At 42.1% G+C, this 18,344-nt stretch overlaps 1 protein-coding gene and 1 long non-coding RNA gene across 9 annotated transcripts in view; one reads left to right on the top strand and one right to left on the bottom strand.

The window, feature by feature from the left end:
- Positions 1-18,344, bottom strand: part of CDC14A (cell division cycle 14A) — a 179,631-nt gene that overhangs the window by 64,807 nt on the left and 96,480 nt on the right. For all 8 annotated transcript variants that reach the window (XM_082686498.1, XM_082686495.1, XM_082686497.1 and 5 more), the window contains exons 8-9: positions 9,952-10,039; positions 1,870-2,100 (exon numbers count right to left, since the gene is read on the bottom strand). In XM_082686498.1, coding sequence (XP_082542624.1) covers positions 1,870-2,100; positions 9,952-10,039 — 319 coding nt within the window. The remainder of the gene's footprint in view (positions 1-1,869; positions 2,101-9,951; positions 10,040-18,344) is intronic.
- LOC309842402 lies at positions 9,415-10,824 on the top strand. The gene is made up of 2 exons (XR_014299634.1): positions 9,415-9,508; positions 10,497-10,824. It is a non-coding gene; the product is annotated as an uncharacterized lncRNA (long non-coding RNA).

Genomic DNA, 18,344 nt, shown 5'->3' with positions numbered 1-18,344 from the left:
TTTAAAAAAAAGAGAGAGAGAGAGATACTGAGTTGTAATGACAGTCTTGCATTTCTTCTTCCCCGAATTTGTCGATCCAACATGTGGCACACAGATAAGCTCTATGACTTGGTAATCATAAAATCAATGGACTGGGAAATAAGGTCAAATTAATTGGAGGAAAAATACGAACTTTTGTGACACAAAAACAAACTTTGAAAAAGAGCACACGAACATCTCCTACGGAACTTTGGTAGCTGTTACGGTCCCACTAGCTCTCAAGGTCCACCGTTATTTGAAATGTGCGAAATGCAGGCTTTTTCTCCGGCCTGGGCCATCTTTAACAAAACGAGATGGAAAGGCAAAGTCAGAGTGTAGATGGACCCCAGCGAGGACGGGCCAGCTCACCACCACCCCACCTCGACCTGATTAGAACTGAAAACCCTCTCCGATGAGCAAATAAGACACCTTCCTAGCCCGACCCCCCACGTGGACCCCATCGGAGAGATAGGATGCCCTGCGTGTCAGGGCCCCATCCTGCCAAGAAACGGGAAGAGAAGGGGTGGCCGCGGCTCCGCGGGTGTGGACAGAGCCTTCATCCGACTCCGGGCCATGTGCAGCTCGGCGCCATCTCCCCGGGTCTCAGGCGAAACGCGGCTTCCCGGTGCCGCTCACATGTCAGCCAAGTACCGCCGCCTACTCAAATCTTAAACATAGAAACAAAGGCCTACAAAATGGTATTTTAATTTCTGTCAGAACCAAAGCCATGCTTGTCTGAATAAGTCAGTTACAGCAGCACTAGGCACTTGAAAAGAACAGTACAATCCCCAACACCTACTAGACAATTAGCATAAACTCCACAGAAACCCGTCTTCGGACTCAAAATCGTGAGAGCAGCGCCACCCCGTGGCAGGACTAGATGCTGCGGTGTGAGGAACTAGTCTCCATCCCCAAGTGGCCAGATAGGGCTCTGGTCACTCCAAAGACCCCAGTAGAAGACCTTGCACGTTGCTGGAAAATCTAAAATGTAATTTGATCCTCCTCAGAGTCTAACAATCAGGCTTAGAGAAAATGTTATTTCACATTTTCTGAGTAGCCAACACGAGGTTGCCAGATAAAATGCAGAATGTATATTCCGTGACATACTGGAAACATACTAAAAAAGTACTGGTGCATTTACCAAAAATTCAAATTTAACGAGGCATCCTGTATTTTTATTTGCTGAATCTGGCAACCTTAGGGCTCCCATCATCTGAAAGACCCCTGCCCCAGAAAGCACCCACCCCTAAGAGAGCAGATTCGTTTATATAACCTAGTCTTTACATAACCAAGTTCACTCAAAGAAACAGTTAACACATGTGCAGCGAGCAAGCTCGCCAGCAAGACGCTGCCATCCATCCGCTAGCAATGGCAGGGAAGACACTCTGGTCCCTTATGCAAAAGACCGGTAAGGTAAGCACGGAGTAGAGGACAAAATGGGGGGTCCAGACAGCTGGGTTGTAAAAGGAGAACATTATATATCACAAGGGTGGAGGAGGGTAGAAAGGAGGTCGGCAGTTCTGGGGGGAGGGGTACCCACTAACAACCCTTGCCTCTTGACACCCGTTCAAGGCATTCCTGCCGGCCCGCAGACGGGCGTGTGGTGGTTGCCCGGCGTCCGCGAGCAGCCGCTGGATAAGGCAAGGCTAGGACAAGCCAGACCTCCACCGATTATTCACATCCAAGCAAACCTTGCCTCAGAAAGGGGTTATTTAAATGGGTTGGTGTTCCAGTTTTCTCAAACAAAACGACTTGTGTTGTTTTCCCAAAGACACTGACTGGTTTGGTTTCGCACGACTGGCTGCTGACGGCCCCCTGGCGTTCCAGAGAGGCCGCTGGGGCCGCACGCACCTTTGCAGTGAACCGCGATCGCCCCGTCCGTGTTCTCGCAGATGTTCAGGAACCTCCTCACGATGTTGTCGCTGGGCGTGCTGCCGTCTATGAAGAAGAGGTCGTAGTGCTCGAAGCCCGCGTCCGTGAAGCGCTTCGCCTCATAAATCTTTTTGTTCAGCCTCACGACTGCCGTCACGTTATGCTTTTTGAAATAAGGAAAGTAGGCTTCAGGGGCGTGAAGAGGATAGCCTGAAGGGAAAACGGAGCTGTGAGCAAAAGGCATGCGTTCCGCCTGACACACCCGGGAACACCACAAACGCTTCACGATCAAGTGTAGGAATCTCACCAGGGCTCAGGAGGAACGGGCCTTTCCTGAGAGTAAGAGGTGGAAGCACAGTCCTAAAGCCACAGTCTGAAGAGCTGTAAACACACACACACACACACACACACACACACACACACACCACACACACTCACCCCACAGAAGGGTTTGAAAAAAAAACCTCTGAGTATTGGAAATCGCTCATGAAAATCTGAAACCTCGACCCAGAGGATTCAAGTCCTGGGGACATACACTCCTCCCAAGCCAAAACAAAGACATTCCGGGGACACTCAAAGGTCAGAGGTGCCCAGGAGGCTGCTGGTATGATTCTTTGTGCCTTTTCTTCCACTTGACAAATACTTGTCAACTACAGTCAAAGACTTTTGCCAGGTAATTCGTTTAGATGTACAGTACAATCCCCCACAAAAGAGATGAACAATTACTGAGCACCTACCATGTATAAGTCACCATTGTATATCTTTTCCTATAATTCTCAGAACAGCCTGTTAAAGTAAGAATGGTAAACCCCATTTAACAGATGGAGAAACTAAACAAATTGAGTAATTTTTTTGTAGACATTCTCACTTGGGGTGGGATGGGGGGGCCACGGGGGGTCAGCCCCTAAACCACCTTCTGCTTCCAGTGGATCCATCATTGTGTGAATATTCCCCGGAGCTACAGAGTCCGCTGGGTTACAGACCTGTGACCTAGACTTGGCCAGTCAACTGAGGTGACTGCCGGGGTGGGGTGGGGGTAGGGGGTTGCTCTGGCCACTGCAGACCTGGCCAACAGCCCCAGGGATTCACAGGGGACTAATTTCTCAGCACCCCGATGGCCGTATCTGTAACGTATGCAGGGTTCACTGACTCAGGGCATACTGGGTGAGACAGTCTCATTCAGTACCCATTCATGATGGTGGCCCCCGAGTGTATAGGCGGCAGTAGCCCAGAAAGTTAACCAGCAATTTCCGCACTGTGCCCTTGGCCGTATTTCCTACTGCCTCAGACTCTGCATATGCTGGTTATTTCCTATTTTCTCTCATCAGCAAGCCAACCCTCCCATGCTGGAGCAGGGGTCTGCAGAGGACCTTTGTGGCTGGCTCACATTATCAGTTCAACACACAGGAGGCCCAAAGCACGAATGGAGTGACCAGAGGTCAGAAGAAGGAGAAGGGGCTTCTGGGTGGGGGCCAGCAAGGCCTCAGCCATAGGTGACAGGAGCACCCAGAGCTTCTGGCTCAGCATGGCACTCCCAGTACCAATCTGCCCCACATCTACCTGGTCTCCGCTCCTTAGTCCCCAGATGCACAGACTAGTTGGGTAGTTGGGTGGCATTCCCTTCAGGGCTCCCAATACCAGTCGGGCTCCCCTTCCAAGCCCCCTGATTCTGGTGACCTCACTTTCTACCTTTCTAAAGGCAGGAGGAGCTCTTTCCTCCATAATATTCTGGATTCTTCAGTGTTGCCCTTTTCCTTTTTAGCCTCCTCTGTAACAAACCCCTTGTATTAAATTCCCTCTGTTTGAAATGGTGTGGTTTCTATTTCCTTGCCTGGACCCTGCTGAGACATTATCTCCCTTGGATCCTGTTCCTTTTCTGGGTCTCATTCTCTAGTCTTCCCCTGTGGGCTGTGAGATCCCCAGCATCATTCCAATCAATGCCATTTTGGTTTATTTTACCAGAGTTGGTTCTGCTGCCTGCAACCAGGAGCCCTAACTGGTATACTTGGCCAAGGTCACACAATGGATAGAGACAGAATTGGAAGGCAGATCAAACTACTCCATGGCCCAGATACACAATTCTCATGGGCCATGCTGCTTCTAGGCAAATAGGTAATACAGAGCTTATTTTCAATCTTCTGTGTAGAAACAATAACTTACACACACACATTTAGAGAAAATGGATGCAGTTTTCTACTTGGAAAAAACAAGTCTGTTCTCCTACTTAACTCAAATTATTTTCCAGCTGAAGATTTACAGCCTACAGGAGAAAAGAGCTGTGGTTGGTGATGTAGGAAACAAAGGCAAGAAGGAAATGCAGATAAAATTCAGTTTCCTTATAACCTGCAGCCCACTGACAAATACTTGAGACAGGCCAAGTAAGACATTCCTCCAGGAACTCCCAACTGTCTTAATGCTTTGCCAGAGGAGAAAACAACCTGAGGTAGACAATAGCTAGGCCTCCAGCATCCTCTAAGTCTTTAACATACGAAAATCCTCTTGGAAACTTCCTTTCTCTTTACCTCCCCTAATTCCAAAATATCTGATCAATTGCTCCTCACCATCCCGGGGCAGATCTTTCTGCCCACAGGTCCTGTCCCCAGGTTATAGTAAAAATACCTCTTTGAACTGGAAACATTTCAAGAATTCCTTCTTTGCTGGTGGTTTATGGACCCCACTTCAAACCACATCAGCTGGCATAAGGAAATGAGCTTTTCTATCATGTAAGAATGGGAAGGAGAGGGCTCATAAACACACAGAAGTCTTCCCCTGGTGTGGCTGATGAGCACTTCTGACCCTAGGTTCCTAGCATACCTGGCACCTCTGGGATGGCACCTGTCACCAGATGTGCTAATGGTTGGTTTGGTGTCTGTCCCCTCTCTTCCTCCACTAAGAGGAGGAGGAAGAAGTTTCTTCTTGTAGATTAATCTCTCTCAGGAATAAATATACCTAAACCAACCATTAAGAGAAACTATGTATTTATCTGGATTAAAAAAAAACTGGACAGTTATTCAAATATAGCAATAGGACACTGGAATAATAACAATAATGATAATAATCATAACTAACATTTACTAAGCATTACTATATGCCCAGCACTAAATGAAGTGCCTCATATGGATCATCTCATTAAACCTTGCAATTACCCAGTTATTGTTGCCCAGAAAAGTAAACTAGCCCAGGTACACACAGCTAGTAAGAGATAGAGGCAGCATTTGAGTCCTGGCATTCAGATTCCGGGTCCTGCGCTGGGGCCCATTTCAAGGAAGATCCAACCTGACTCTGTTAGGTCTTCAAACAGTGGAACGTTATATGAATATTAGGGGCTACGCTTCCTACAGTTGGTGAGCAGGTTTATTTAAAATCCTCAAAAGTGTTCCAAGTGATTATAATTAATGACGATGACAATATCCTATGACCTCTGGATAACTGTTTGCAGGCATTATCAATGCATTTGGGACTGGTTTTAGGAGCGTGCAGAGCAAGACAGAGCATTCATCAGCCCTTTCCTCCAGTTGGCCACTAGATGGCGCCCTGGCAGCAGTAAAGCACCGGCAGAGCCCAAGAGCCGACCAAACAAGGAATTTCAGAGCGGGGTAATTTAAAATTCCTCTCTTCCTTGCCCTTCATTTAAAGTTAGAACCCTGAAGAACAGCAGTCAAATGACTAGTCCACCCAGTCACTGTTAAACGTATAATTCTGCGGAGCCTCGGTGGCTCAATCCGTTAAGCATCTGCCCTCGGCTCAGGTCCTGGGATGGAATTCCCAGGATGGGCTCCCAGTTTAAGGGAGAGTAGGCTTCTGCCACCACCCTTTTGCCCCTCCCCTCCACAACACCCATCTCCCCACAGCTCTTTCTCTCTCTCTCAAATAAATTTAAAAAAAAAAAAATTTTTTTTTTAAGCTAAAACTTCAAAGTGGGCAGGTAAATGTAGGAAGCAATAAAATATGTTTAGACTCATTAATGAGAACAATGTAATTAGAATATCTGTTAGTAAGCACCTATTATGTGCCTGACACTGTGCAAGACACTTCATCTAGTATCTCTGATCGTCACTAGATGCCTGGCTTGTGCATCCTATTTCCCCTGTTTGACATACAAGAGGAAAATGATGCTCAGTGAAGTTGCAGAGCTCTGGGAAGTTCATGCAACCAGTAAGGGGCACAGTCAGGTTCCACTGCCCAAGCCCTACACACCTGCTTCTCTAACTATATGACCAAGCTGAACGGGCTTCAGATTGTTGCCAGTCCCTGCCTCAGGCTGTCTTTCTGGTGTGTGTGTGTGTGTGTGTGTGTGTGTGTTTCTTTTTTTCTTTTTAGAGAGGAGAAGGATGTTGCCACCTGAGAGTTTGGGGTATAGTTGGGAAAACTGGAGATCCAAAATGTGTTTCATTCTACTGCTTTATTATTCATGTATCAATTCAAATTTATTAAACCAAAAAAAGTTAGAGCCCTTCTCTTCCCCACCACCAAAACAAGTGGACAAAGATGACTGTAACAAACTCTTATTCTTTGTTGACACAACACACCCTTAAGACTCTTACAACACATTCTGCCCCGATTCTAGGATTTTAAGGCTTCTTTGGCTACAACCTAGCAACAGTTATTTGAGTGTTAATTTCTGTAAAATCTACCTTTTCTATTAACAAACCCTAACATGACTTTCAGCCTCCTCAAAAACACAGTTTCTCAATTAAAAAAAAAAAAGAAAGAAAGAAAGAAATAACAACAAAAACAGAACAAAACAAAACAAAAAACAAGCATCGAGATTTCACTGTAATTGGATCAAGTCTATTAATTCCATCACAAAATTATTTCAGACCTTTTTTCCCTCAACGTAAGAGGGCACAATAGATGCATAGGTGGAAAAAAAAGATGCCCATAGAGCAGCATCTTAGGTGTTTATTTCTAGATTATATAATTGCAGGTGACTTTTTCTCCATATTGCTTAAATTTTCTATAGTGAACATATACTTCCTCTGCAGTAAGATGAAAAAGAACACCCAATTTGGAATCAAAGAAACCTGTGTTTGAACCCACATGCTGCCACTTTCTGGTTGTGTAAATCTGGGAAAGCGAGGTGACTCCTCTGATTCTCTACCTTCTCTTCCAAAAAATAACTCCTACCTTCCCTCGAGGGTGGTTCTGATTCTTAGAGAGATAATACATGTGCAAAAGTCTTATCAGTCCCATTCCTGACATATAAGCAAATGTAGCTATAATTATTTTCCAACATTATAGTATGCAACCAAAAGGAATTTTTAAAGATTTTTGACAATTAAAAGGCACAATCTTCCAGTTATAAAAAAAAAACAAGACACATGGATGTAATATACAGCCAAAGGAATATAGTTACTAATAATGTAACAACTGTGCATTTTGACAGATGATAACTAGACTGAATGTGGGGACCATGTCCTAATGGAGAAAAATATCCAATCACTATATTGTACACCGAAAACTAATACAATACTGTAGGTCAGCTGCTCTTCCAAAAAAAAAAAAAAAAAAAAAGAACTGTCACACAAAATATTCACAGTCTTTTATCTACTGATCTGACTACTTAAGAATTTAGAGGGAAAAGGAGAAATACAAAGAAATGTATGAACATTTGCCAACCATGAAAAGTGAAAAACTGTAAACAGTGTAGATCTCATTCAAAAAGTAACAGCATTATGGCACATTACTGAATAATATACAAAGCAGTCATAGAAAAGTATAATGAAAATCAACATTTACTACCATGGAAAGAAGTCTGTGATATGTTAAGTGAAAAAAGCTGATATAAGATAGTAATCATTGGGCGCCTGGGTGGCTCTGTGGGTTAAGTGGCTAACTCTTGATTTTGGCTCAGGTCATGATCTCAGGATCATAAGATCGAGCCCCGCATGGGGCTGCGTGTACAGCAGGGAGCCTGCCTGAGATTCTCTCTCCCTCTTCATCTGCCCCTCCCCTCGTTCACATACACACACTCTCTCTCTCTCTCTAAAACAAAATTTTTCTTAAAAAAGTAATCACAATGCTATGCTTATAAAGAAAGAAAGGTTTATTTTTTTAAGTGTGTATGTGTGTGTGTGTATTCACTGGAAGAGGAAAAATATGTGTGCATGCAAATACAGAGAAGCAGGTGAAAAGAAAATTAAAACCCCCATAATCCCACCACCAACTCTTAGCCCTAGAAAACTTGGGTAGGATTATAGGTCACCCTTATGTGGTTTTTATTAATTTATCTGCATTTTATTTTTTTAATATAAGTGTGTATTAGCTCCCTAAAAAGGTTTTAAATGATTCTATAAGTTACACTTCTCACCTTCTCTTGAAGAAAATGTCATAAATCACAGGAATCCTAAATGGCAAAATTCTTTCAACTTCATGAAACAAACGCCCACCAACAAAGCCACGACTGAAACTAAACACCTTCTAAGATTTTCTGGGTCTGAGTCAGATCATTTTGCACAGAAGGCCAAAGGTAAATCAAATCAATTCTGTCTTTAAAGACCAAGTGCCAGAAAGCAGTTTCCTTAGGCACTTAACATGTTACTCATGACAACCCAATGTGACAGAGGTTAATCAATGTCTGGAATAAAATAAATTCATTAGCAGACTCATGAATGAGAAGATGTAATTCTGGCTTCAGTACACAGGCCTTCTACTTGGTAGCTTAACTCTCTAGACTTGCATCACCCATCACAGGGAATCCATGATTCAGAGTTCTCTGGAAGATACATCGTAGGCATGAAATAAGCAGCATATCTGTGGGAGCTCAAATAAATCAGTAAATCTGGATGCATGATTCACAATATACAATGGAACTAGATTTTAGAATTAATCCTTAGGAAGATAATGGTGATAAAAGGAGAATAAATCTAAAGTTGGGGTTTCAGATTATGTTCCCTAAAAGACTAATGTCTCAAGTCTATGACCAGATAAAGAGCAACAAAAAAAAAAAAAGGGGGGGGGGCTATTATGTTCACAGGTGAAATTTTTAAATTTTATGTACTCTTCCCATAAATTGTTCTTAAACCTTTGGTGCCTATCATTACTTGTCTTCTAGGAATATTGGTAAATTGAAAAAAAAATAGAAAATATTAATGGGAAAACTCACATAGCTGATTTTATTTCACTGTTTTGCTTTTTTTGTCTTCCTGAGTATGTATGCCCCTGGCTATACATATAGCAGTGAGTAATTTAATTACTGGGAGCTAGAAAGTTGTTCTCATTGTCATAATGGAAATAAACAGATCAGTGTACTGGCAATGTTTAGGAGCTCAGCTCTGGGATGAAGAACCAGTTCCCCTTATTACTCTGGGCAAACTCCCTACTCATAAGCCTCAGTTTCTCCCTCTGCAAAATGGAGATACATGTACCTGTATCTCATAGAGGTGTGTATTAAATGAAACAATGTGTTGCTCAGATAGCAACTAGCGCATAGCAACTGCTCAATAAATGACGCCTATTATCATCACCCTTGTTATTGTTCTACATGATGTTCCCCAAAGAATACCTTAATGTAGCACTCTACCACCAAATAAATCTCAGAACCACTGAGAGAATTCAACAATCTATTTACTAGTTTGACCAGCTTGCTTCTCAGATTGTTCTTTGATAACTGGGTCAGGTAAAGTGCCTATTTATGGCAATTTAAAAATTTTCTAGTTTTATTTATTTATTTATTTTTAGGTGTGTGTGTGTTTGTTTGTTTGTTTGTTTAATTTTACTCATGAGAGACAGAGAGAGGAAGAGGCAGAGGCAGAGGCAGAAGCAGGGAGCCCGGTGCGGGACATGATCCCAGAATCCTGGGATCATGACCTGAGCTGAAGGCAGACACTTAACCAACTGAGCCACCCAGGTGCCCCCCCAAATTTTCTAGTTCTAAAACAGGATTATAAATCCACATACTAAACTGTAATATTTAACACACTAATTACTACAGCTCAATTTTTTTAATAAATAAATATTCTTTGGGGAATAGTATCAAAAGAAAGGATTATATGAGGAAATTAAGAAATTGAAGATGAACTGAAATAAATTTTTGGATGGCAAAGTAAAGAACAAACCTACCATTTTCAATTTTGCTTTTTGGATGTGGTCCACTAAATGCTAAAAATTTTCCTGGAACAATCCAGTTGAAGTCACCATTTTCAACTCGCTGGTAGAAATTTGTGAGAAAAGAGAAGAAAAATATTTTATAATTCTTACACAATTTAGGAAACCCTTACAAATAAAACTGTTTTTCATTCTATTAGTACTATTGGACATTCATGAAGGCAACGTTAAACAACTTAAAATAAAAACATGCATCTGATTCTCAAAGTGATATTTCAATCCTCTTTAGAAAAAGCTTTATTACCTAGACTGTTTGAAAAGTTTATAAAACCTTAAAGTGGAGGTACTTTGCTTAAAATAATTTTGTCTCCCGGCTATCCTGCAATGAAATGAAATAAAAACAAACATTGCTTATCCTCACAATAAATAAAGGGAGAGAAGATAAAAGGAAGTATCAGCACTTTCCATGAACATGGTAAACATATTTTAAAGAGTGAAAAAAAATTATAAATATCAGGGTCATAATGAACACACTTCCTTTTTTCTGTTTTTTTTTTAAGGTCGCTACAGTTGTCAATGCTGATATTTCAACTGGGAAACAGAAGGAGGCAGGAGTGAAGAACAGAGGATCATCAGACCCTCAAGGTATACCACAAACGAGTCCACCACGGTCTCCGGCAGGGGCTACAAACTCAAACAGCTACACAGGCCAAGTGAGAGACATAAGTAAAGGCCGGCGGATCCTCAGCTCCGGCTAAAGAGTCGCCCTGCAGAAAAGGCTAACTGAAGGTGGCTGACCTGCTGAATGGGTTTTTATGTGAATCTCTCTATACCTCATGTTGACTATTTTAAGTTAAGTTTTTAAATAAAATGAAACCAAATGAAACACACCTGTGGGCCAACTTCGATCACCAGTTGTCAACTTCTGGTCTACATTCTCTATAGGATCCTCAGAAAAGGCTTGGAGACCAGGGAAGGGGCCCAGAATCCTCCCACTGCTCCATGATCTCCTCCATTTCCTTCTCTTCCTGATGTGCCTCTAAACCCATAGAACACTGGGGCAGGGCTGAAGACACCCAAGGTTTGCAGGGAAGTGGGGAACATCTGTGCAATGCATTGTAAAACCTACGCATCACTTCTTCACATGAGCCTTCTTTAGCCCACCCACAACCCTCACCCCCATCCTACCACCAGGCCAGCTTCTAGTCTCCCATCTCCACCCTCCAGGCTCTCTAGCACTGCACAGATACCTCCACAGGCTGGGAAAGCAGTTCTCTTTACTGGGCCAAGACTATCCATTAGAAAAGCTTTCTCCTCCACCGCCACATGGCAAACACTTCAACGGCAAGAATAGGTACCAAATACAGTCCTCATTCTACTGTAAGAACTTCTGAGTATTTGTTAGATTAACTGGAGTAACACCATGATGGACACTGAAGCCTCTACTTTAATTACTTATGCTACTACTACCATTTCCAATTTTCATGAAAATCAAAACTTAGCTGTACAGTTTCTATGTTTAAAATGAGATGTTTCTTTTCAGTCATAAGAAGTTATAAATGAAACTTTAGTGACACTTTATAAATGTCTGAATTGCATTCATCTTAACTATAATAAATGTAGTATCTGCATAATACCAGAAATAAAATCTCAGAGCTACTGAGTGTTATGATTCCATATACCAAATTGTATCTCGGGCAAAACTATCTATTCATAACAATTTGAATAAAGAATCTAATATATAACTCTCTATGGTAATTAAACTTTTTCTTATTTAAAGAAAGCAGTCTCTAATGACCCAATATCCCTCCTTAAGTAATTAATATACTTAAAACACTATTTAAAAATTCCAAAATAAAGGTATGTTCTAATCACCAAAAGGCTAAAGGCAATTCTTTATGAACAGTAAAAGAAAACTGGTTTCTATGTTCACTGTTTCTGTATCCTTGACCACAAAGTAAGCCTAGACAAATATATTGTGCTACATCCATTTATTTGGATTATAGAAGTTTGGTTAAACAGTAACCTTTTATAATCAATCATATGGAGAAAGACAGTGGACTTACTAAGATACATCACTCACAAAACCAAAAGGTTTTGTAGGCAAATCTGCCTACCCAAAAAGGTAAACATTAGATAATATTGGATAAGGTTGATGGGGTAAACAATGAGATTTGGGTCTTAGATCCAAATCTGAAAAAAAACAAGAAAGTCACAGATTTCAACTGACTAATATAAGCTTACTTCGGTAAGCTTCCCAAATTAATATTTGTGCCTTCTCTCACAGTGAATTATACAAATGTCAATATTTATCAATAATAAAATATTTAAGAGGACACAAATTGGTTTTCTAATTAAATACACACACACACTCTTCAAAGAAATCGAGGTCAGACAGGAACTGAAAGTACTTTCCAACCCTACCATATTTTACAAACATCTCAGCAAGGATGAGGCAAGAAGATGGTTTTATCTCTTACATTCCAAAGCCTCCTGCCTACCAAGGACTATGTAGGAAAACTGCACCTGTTCTTACTATAAGAAAATAAAATAAAAATAAAAGTTTGGATTCCTGAAACATATATATAAGTGTCAATATTCACTTTACTATGGATTCTTCAGCCTACAAAAGAGCAGTCTACAACCAGATTTCTTTGAAATATCTAACTCTGCTGCTGCATTTAAAATAAAATTTTGGGGGGAAAAATCAAGTTTTCTTGCAAAGTAAATAAGTATTAAAACTGAAAAAATAGGGGCGCCTGGGTGGCTCAGTGGGTTGGGCCGCTGCCTTCGGCTCAGGTCATGATCTCAGGGTCCTGGGATCGAGCCCCGCATCGGGCTCTCTGCTCTGTGGGGAGCCTGCTTCCCTCTCTCTCTCTCTCTCTCTGCCTGCCTCTCTGCCTACTTGTGATCTCTGTCAAATAAATAAATAAAATCTTTTAAAAAAAAACTGGAAAAATTAAAAAGCAAACATAATTTGACTTGAAAACATAAATTTTTATAACATTTAAGAAATATATCTATGCTGGTAAGGCATGTCTCTGTTGTTACGGTCACAAATATATTTTTTAGTCCCAATACTGAAAATCACCTGGCATTTTACCATTGTAATAAACAGACAATAAAAGAGGAAAGACAGACCTTGAGGTCAACAATTACAGGATTGATTCCCTTTATCAACAGATATGCTTTCTAGGGCAACATGGACAAACAGTATTTAAGCACAATTCAACATTCCTTAAAACATTTGCTGAGCCTTTATTATTTCTCAAAGACTATAACTTGGTGTCACACACAAAATAATAAAAAGTATTTTCTCTGTGCTCTTAAGGAGCCTGAAAGCAAGTGGGAGTGACAAAGAACAGTAATTGTAACAGATGCAAATACATAGATAGCTCTGACTGTGTGCCAGGCTCTACTCTGTTATAGGCAACTCATTTCATGCACCAGCCCTATGAGGTGGGTGCTGTTAGCTCTATCTTGTACCCATTGCTATGGACGGAATGTTTGAGTCCCCTCAAAACTCATATGTCAAAACCTAATCCCAGTATGATAATATTTGGAAGTGGGGCCTTTGGGGGGGCAATCAGATCATAAAGATGGCGTCTTCAGAAATGGGATAGGCGTCCTTATAGAAGAGAACCCAGAGAGTGCCTTTGCCTTTCTACCATGAGAAGATACACAGAGAATGAAGCCACAGAAGAAAGCCACCAGACGCTGCATCTGCTGGTGCCCTGACCTTGGATTTGCCAGCCTCCAGAACTGTGAGAAATAACTGCTGTTTAATCCACCCGGTCTATGGTACTTTTGTTACAGAAGCCAAGACTAAGATACCAATTTAAAAAAAAAAAAGTTGCATTACACTTTGAAAAGAGCTATAATAGAAGCATATAAGAGGTGTAATGATGGTACAAAACTATTTGAAAAATCAAAAAGGCAGAACTACAAAGTCTCCCTTTTTTTTGTTAAAAAGTACCTTCCTTATATTTCCCTAGCTTCTGAAACAATAAAATAGTGTTGGTATAGTTGTATTACATAAATGCAAATATACTGCAGTAATTGGCATTTTATGTTCTCAAAGCAAAGTAAATATTTGAGTTATTTGGTTTAAATTAAAATGCCATGCCATCTGGCTTTAGATAATTAAACTCTAGATTATTAATTTAGATTCGCTTTGAGAGAGACAATGTGGTGGAGGGAAAGAGGAGGGCCCTATGTGGATGACTGTTTCACCTCTGCTCACTCCAGCTGGGGTGGGGAGACATGTGTGGGAGAAACCCCTTAGGAGACTGCCCAGCAGCCCAGGCCAATGATGCCTCTGCTGATGCAGACGCTGGCAGCAGGAACCCAGGGCACGTTTACAGGTGCCACTGCTCAAATTATGGCAATTTGAGTGCCTGTGGCATATACGATTGTTGAAACTTGGAAGCAGGTGCCCTCACTCACAGCGAGCATGTTCAACAACAAACCAGAGCCCTAGGGAAGGGCAGCATTTCAGGTGGGCGAAGGAAGAAAAAGTGCTTGCAAAGGAAACTTGAGAAAGATGGCCTGAGATGCAAGGAAGAGAAAAGTGGGGGATGGAACCTTAGAAGTTAGGGAAGGAAAGGGGGTGTCCAGAATTAGAGAGTGGCCACAGAACAAATCAAGTAGGAAGGAAATCAAACACGACCATCTGGTTTGCTGACTCTTCTATGGGCAAGGAAGTTTCATGAGACTCACAAAGGTAAAAACTAGACCATCACCAACTGACTGACTAATAACAGAGTCAAGGCTGCTCTCTTAAGAAGCTTGGACAGAAACCAAACAGCAATTAAAGAGGAAGGAAAAACCATGGGAAATTCTTAGGACAAGGTAGACCTCAAAACATTTTATAGAGTTAACCAACATGATCTTTGAGCCAGGAATGGGCATAGTGGATCAGTAGGTGTGACAATACTGGGTCCCTCTACATTAGTAGCTACAGTGTCCAGGAAGGCGTTCTGCTCCCTTGAACTTGGAGCCTTTGAGTGGTATAATCAGTACTGCAGGATAGCTTCAGGAGATGCTTCTAACAGCTCAGTTGTCAAATCCCTGTTGGAGGCATACTTCCAAGGTGCCTCCAGGTGGTGAGGACATGCTCACCTACCTGCATTCTGGAGCTTGCTTAACTCCAGTCCTGTGGCAGGAATTCACGAGAAATAACAAGGGTGGAAACTGCCATGTTTCTAGTTCAGTAACCCATGAAGAAGAGGGCAGACCAAGCAAGCAACACCCATATTACACTCTAGTTTGGTAGACAAACTTTAATCCAAAGCAAAGCCTTGAAACATACCTCGGGTGTTCAACAGCAGTAACTCCTACTGGTGACCTGAGGTGGTGCATAGAGCAATGGGAGACCTAAGCTTCCTGCATGAGGTATATACAGAAGGCTGACCTGAGGAGTCTATACCACCCAGTTTGACAATTTACTTATTAACTGCAGTGAAGGATGACATAGTCAACCCGGGGACAGTCTCTGCTCATATATTAACCTAAACTGATGTTACAGAGTAGCCTAGTTGAAGACTATAATACCTAGCAATCTGTGTGGCACATAACAGGTTTAAAAAAAACAAAAACAAAAAAACTCACTCTTGGGTGCCTGGGTACCTCAGTTCATTAAGCACCTGCCTTCAGCTCAGGTCATGATCTCATGGTCCTGGGATCGAGCCCCACATTGGACTCCCTGCTCAGCGGGGAGTCTGCTTCTCCCCACGACTGCCCCTCTGCCTCCACTCGTACTCTCTTTCTCTCTCAAATAAATAAATAAAATCTTTAAAAACAAAAACAAAAACTCACTCCTGAAGCCTAGATTTCTCACTCCAGCGGGGGTGGGGAGAAAGAAAAGAAAGAAAGAAACATCATTTGAAGATGTTGTCTGCCATAGTCAGTACCTTCTTCCCCAGGAGTGGTACTACAAAATCAGAATGCATTCTTCATTAATAAGTCATGGTCACTTTCCACTGAAAAGGAGTTACCTCTAACAGATTATATCAAAGATCTGGGAAGGTGCTATACTTCTGTTTTCAGTATTCATTTAATCATTTATTTATTCTTTCATTCTACAAACATTTAATGAGCGCCCGCTATAAGAATACTACACTACTGAATACTTATTCATACGAAGATGAATGAAACATAGTTCCTGACCTCAAGGAGCCAGAGGGCAGGGAAGACACAGATGTGTAAACAGCATCAAGCAACACTGTGTGAGAAGAGCTCCCAAAGAGCTGGGAATGACTTAGACACATCTACGTAAATATGGTGGGCAGGAAAGGAGGGATGGTGGGCACGAGGGGGAACCAGAGTGTGAAATGCTGCAGTCTGGGAAACTACGTGGCGTTGGGTCTGGGAAGGGAAGGAAAAAGGGCAAGAGTGGAGGGGAAGGAAAATCCCATGTCAAGAGGGCCTTTGGGACTGTATTAAGGAGTTTGCATTTCTTCCACAATTTCAGTTAGTGTGGAGCCCAGAGAGGACCCAATGCAGGAGACTGATATAATCAGACTCAATTTCTAAGACACTGACAGTAATATGGAAGAGACCCAAGAGTCAAGACCCACTCCCAGACATCCAGAATTGACCAACACTTTCTCATAAACAGTTCCCACGTGGGCTTGTTGTGATGTGGCTAAGATTATGGGAAGTCACCTTCTAGAATAGCAATGCTCTTTTCCCAGAAGAACACCCAGTAGGTGGATAGCCAATAATAATGACTTATTAATTACTAGACTATTTCAGGAGCAAAATTTCCCACATTCAGTCTGCCATGGACAAAAGAGAAATTCTGTGTAGATAACTCATCTGATAAGCATGAAGATGGGGCTTGTGACAAAGGTCAGACATGATAACTTCTGCAAAAATATATGGATTCTAAGAGAGCAGATGATAAGAACAAAGGCTCTAATCCCACACATGAAGAGATGATACTGTAGGGACTCTCTTGAGGAAAAAAGAAAAGAAAGAAAGAAAGTATTAGACCTAGCAAATATACTGAGAAAACAGGAGGTACTTAATAAACATCTGTTCAATAAGCAAACTGAAAAGTTATCAATTGAGGCCATAAAGAGTACGATACAGCTTCCTGACCCTCACATAACAAAGGTTGATCTGTACATCATTATTTCTGTTGGACAAAGCTTTCCACCCAGTGAAACACGATGGATTTGCCTGGGCAGGGACCAGGGCAGCCAGAGGCCCCAGGCCAGTCATCGACAGCTGTGAGCTATAATCACAGGGTGCTGAGCAAATATTATCCTTTTCCACGTGCGCCTTGATGAGAGAAACAAGAGAAGGCCCCGTACTGTGTCTCCACACTCAAGCAGGCAGTAACCCGTCGGTCCGGCACCCGGCCTGCAGTAACCAGGGGCAACTCTAACCGCACCCATCAAGTAACCACTGGTAAAGTGGCCCCGGGTTGGCAGCTTGTGAAAGCAAAGTGTCAAGTCAATAATTCTGGGAACTATCCTCACACTGACAATGCTACTTCACAGAAAGCACTTTTTTTTTTCTTTTCTCAAAAAAGGAATGATTCACAAGGGGGGAAAAAAGATAGTGGAAGATATAAAATAAGTCCAAGCGTGGAAGATATAAAATAAGTCCAAGCATGACGTAACTTCTTCATTTTTGAAGCAGGCATTACATAAACTTGAAACTCCATCTAATCCCCAAAAGAGTATTTAAGGCAACTTCTTGCAATTACATGGGCCAAATTCTGGATGGAATAATAAATGAGGAGGCATCTCCACATGCTGCCCCTAAAGCTTGTTTCTTTGCCCCTCTCTGCTCCTCCCCTCTCCCGGGGACAGGATGCTGCTCTGGCCAACATAGAGACATCATCAAAGACGGCAGACTTCCGGTCAATAGTAGAAAGCCCCTCAGAGACATCCAAATAAAAAACAAAAGACACAACTTCAAGCTCTCTTTGAGGAATAATGACTTAAAATAATGCCCAAGAGCAGCACCATTCATTTTCGGCAAGTTAAGGATAGTTCCCCCAAAAAGAGTTTAAAAAAGGCTGACAGAAGGCGGACTCTGTGTATGGATGCTACTGCAGGGCCTCACAAGCAGAATATTATCCTACACGAGCAATTGCCATATAGAGGTATGTGAGGGTACAGCTCCTCACATACCCACAGAAACATAATTTCAATATTCAAGCTCTTTCATCTTCACTGCTGTTCCCATAGGCCAAAGGTCTATTTCCACTTTTCAAGTAAACCCATGAATGGCCATGTTTCACAGGAGTGACTGCTCTCTCAGTTCTTTGAAAATACCTTGAGATAGGGGGCGACTGGGTGACTCAGTTGGTTAAGCAACTGCCTTCAGCTCAGGTCATGATCCTAGAGTCCCAGGATCGAGTCCCTCATGGGGATCCCTGCTCCATGGGAAGC

Source organism: Mustela nivalis, assembly GCF_964662115.1.
Source record: "Mustela nivalis genome assembly, chromosome: 10".
Classification (NCBI taxonomy): domain Eukaryota; kingdom Metazoa; phylum Chordata; class Mammalia; order Carnivora; family Mustelidae; genus Mustela; species Mustela nivalis.
The sequence above is the reverse complement of the archived record's forward strand: the minus strand, read 5'-3'. Positions and strand labels throughout refer to the sequence as shown.